This window comes from Momordica charantia (assembly GCF_013281855.1).
Source record: "Momordica charantia cultivar OHB3-1 chromosome 8 unlocalized genomic scaffold, Mcharantia_2.0 BLBB01000008.1, whole genome shotgun sequence".
NCBI lineage: Eukaryota > Viridiplantae > Streptophyta > Magnoliopsida > Cucurbitales > Cucurbitaceae > Momordica > Momordica charantia.
In genome coordinates, this window is record NW_028275166.1 from 3443963 (window position 1) to 3447132 (window position 3170).

At 35.0% G+C, this 3170-nt stretch overlaps 1 protein-coding gene across 1 annotated transcript; it reads left to right on the top strand.

The window, feature by feature from the left end:
- Positions 1 to 1242: 1242 nt before the first annotated feature.
- LOC148209391 (ethylene-responsive transcription factor ERF003-like) lies at positions 1243 to 2400 on the top strand. The gene is made up of 2 exons (XM_088127836.1): positions 1243 to 1694; positions 1771 to 2400. Exons 1-2 carry the CDS (start codon positions 1612 to 1614, stop codon positions 2186 to 2188), a joined length of 501 nt encoding a protein of 166 aa, XP_087983962.1. The 5' UTR covers positions 1243 to 1611; the 3' UTR covers positions 2189 to 2400.
- The last annotated feature ends 770 nt before the right edge of the window (positions 2401 to 3170 follow it).

A 3170-nucleotide genomic window follows, 5' to 3' on the forward strand; every position in this document is an offset into this window, starting at 1 on the left:
AATAGAATTAATTTTGTTTTGTTTTTTTTTCCTTTTTTGGGTTCCCGAAACCCCAAGCAAAAGAAAAGCCAAAATTCGCGACGACTTTTGCCGGAGAGAAAATTTGCCCGACTAGGGAACTCAAGTGTGCAGCCCAAGGAAGTATATGCTCCCTTTTATAAAGTTTTGGAAATAAATAATTAATAAGAATTAAAAAGGCAAAGTATCACTACTCAATTTTAGTATAATTAATTGATTGATTTAGTCTAAAAACGTGTTAATATTTTTATTGTCACAAAATAGTTTGCAATAATAGGAAAAATATTGATAATTAAATCTTTTAAAACTCCTCAACATAAAGTAGAAAAACTGATTTAGTATCCATTTTTCTACTTTATGCATGCTCATGATCTTTAATTGCACTTGATTTAAGTTTAATAAATTACTATATTATTTGTATTTATTGTCTACAGGTTCTTATAACTTTAAATATTGTTTATCGCATTTGATTGAAAATGATTGAATCATGGAATCCATCTACTGGGCTGTCATCTTCTTGCATCAAAATTCCTACTTTTATTGTATGACAACAAGCACAATGGACAACAAAGGAACTTCGATACTCGAAGAAATTAATATAATTAAGAGCAATACATTAATAATTTACAATAATTCGATTGATAATAAAAATTAATCCATCAAGGATTCATCATTCATCAATATGTTAGAAAATACATGATTTATCACTATTAATAATCATTTTGTCTAATCTATCACCATCATTTTTCAGAGTATTCACTTTTAAAAATGGCTAGATTTTGCAAAATGTCCATGTTAATGAGAAAAAGAGAGAGAATCTCCATGATTGTGCATGTTGTATCCTCTATTTGGTAATTATAAAGCAAGACACAAGGCATGAGCCAACAATTTTTGAACATCAAAAGATAGGTATTAACAACAGTGAGATTTTCCAGCTGCACAACCCAACACAAAAGTAGTTATGCTTTTTCTTTTCTACATCCCAATTTCCCCCTACCCAACAAAAACCCAACACAAAAAATCTCAAAAAGCCAAAGGAATTGGTATAATAATATTTGCCAAAACCACCTTTTTCAACTATAGCTGTCACTGCAATCACACACTTGAATTTTCAATTTGATCAATCAACTTCGTAAACTTACCAAATTGTTAGCAATTAAACCCTTAAAATTTCAAAATGTCTGAACACTTTGAACTATTATTTCAATCAAACTCAAACTCTTTACATCAGTTTTTTTTCTTTTTTAAATCAGGCAATGTAAAACTTCGCGTGAAGGTGATTAATTAAATTGAAAGTTTGAGAGTGTGGTTTTTACCCACAAGCAGTTTTAATAATAGGTCTTAATCATGGTTTGTTATCTATATGAATTTGATTGAGAACATTTTTCAGAGAGACAACGCCCCGTGGCCCCTACTTCTTCCTTATCAAACTTACTTAAATCACCACCTCCCCCCATTCTCTCACACTAGCAGTAGCAGGGACTCGGCAGTTGGCACTAAGTCTAACACACACCGTCCACCATCACCTCATTTCCCTTTCAGGCATTTTCACAAACACCTTTCGTCACATTAAAAAAAACCCACCAATACAGCATGGCCAGACCACAACAGCGATATCGAGGAGTTCGTCAAAGGCATTGGGGCTCTTGGGTCTCCGAAATTCGCCACCCATTACTGTAAGTCCCCCTAATTAATTTCTTCTCAATTCTCACCTCTGTTCTACACTCCTAATTTGCTCTGCCTCTGCCTCAGGAAAACCAGAATTTGGCTGGGCACTTTCGAGACAGCGGAAGACGCCGCGAGAGCCTACGACGAAGCCGCCCGTCTAATGTGCGGCCCCAGAGCCAGAACCAACTTCCCCTTCAACACAAACAACTCCACTTCCTCCTCTTCCTCCAAACTCCTCTCCCCCAATTTGACCGCCAAGCTCCACCGCTGCTACATGGCGTCTCTCCATTTGACGCACCCGCCGCCGCAGAAACCGGCCGCCCACCGCGAGGAGAAAAGAAGGGCAGCGACGGCAGGCGGCGAGAAGGAGGGGGCGGCGGCGGAGAGCTGGCAGCAGCCGTTCGAGGCGCTGGAAGAGGCTCACATCGAACAGATGATTGAGGAATTGGTTCATTACGGGTCCGTTGAGCTGTGCTCTGTGGTCCCATCTCAGGCGTTTTGATTTGATATTTACGGCCGTGCAATGGAAGGAAATGAAGTTCCCAAATTAGACCCTTTTTCCCTTTAAAAGTTTCGGGAATATTAGAGAAATATATATTGTTAAATGTTAGTTACGTTTCTAAAGTAGCCCTCTACTGGATAAATTAACGCTACCTTATCTTAATTATTTGTATAATTCAATCTTGATCTTAACTAATCTGCTACTGACCTATACATAGTTTTAATTAGTTAGTTATATCTTCCTTCCAATTCCAATAACATGGCTTCTTGGCTACGATTATATATATTTATAATATATAACAAAATTAAAAAAATGATTATGCATGGGTATTATGGACTTTGATAATGATTTTCAGTAATAGTATTAAAATAAACAAGATAAAAAGAGTTCCTCCATAATATCACTGAGAGATATATATATATATATATATATATGGAATTCCATCTTAAAATTAATGGGGGAGGAGCAACCCACAAAATCCATAATGATGGTTTTTACTATTGAACTACTAAAAGAGAATGTACATCTTGTTGATATAGATAGTGACTATCAATTTTGTTAAGTATTTCTTAACTATATTTTCATAATCTCAAGATCTCTCCCATTCTAATGTGGTACTGGCTCGAACCTTACAATAACTATACCCATATTTGTTATACTAAAAAAAAGCTAAACTTATATTAGTTAGTGCAAAAAAATATTCAAATGTTATTGTAAAAATTTGGATAATAGGTGTGTCAGTTTTACATTGCATAAAAATGATAGTTGTAGATAAGATAGCAATGAAAGTGACTCTCTCTCTCTCTGAAAGAATGGAATATGCTGTGAAACTTGAAAACACGTAAAATATATATACATACAAATGATTCTCTCCTCATTTTGTACTTTCTTTATTTTATGTCTTTCCTAATGAAACAACCAATTGGACAAATTTCCTTCAATCATATGTATGATTGATTCTCATATTATTTACCATGTTTGC

Coding starts and splice junctions, on each gene's coding strand:
- LOC148209391 (XM_088127836.1), top strand. CDS start 1,612: ATGGCCAGACCACAACAGCGATATCGAGGAGTTCGTCAAAGGCATTGG. Junction 1,695..1,770: donor GAAATTCGCCACCCATTACT/GTAAGTCCCCCT, acceptor CCTCTGCCTCAG/GAAAACCAGAATTTGGCTGG.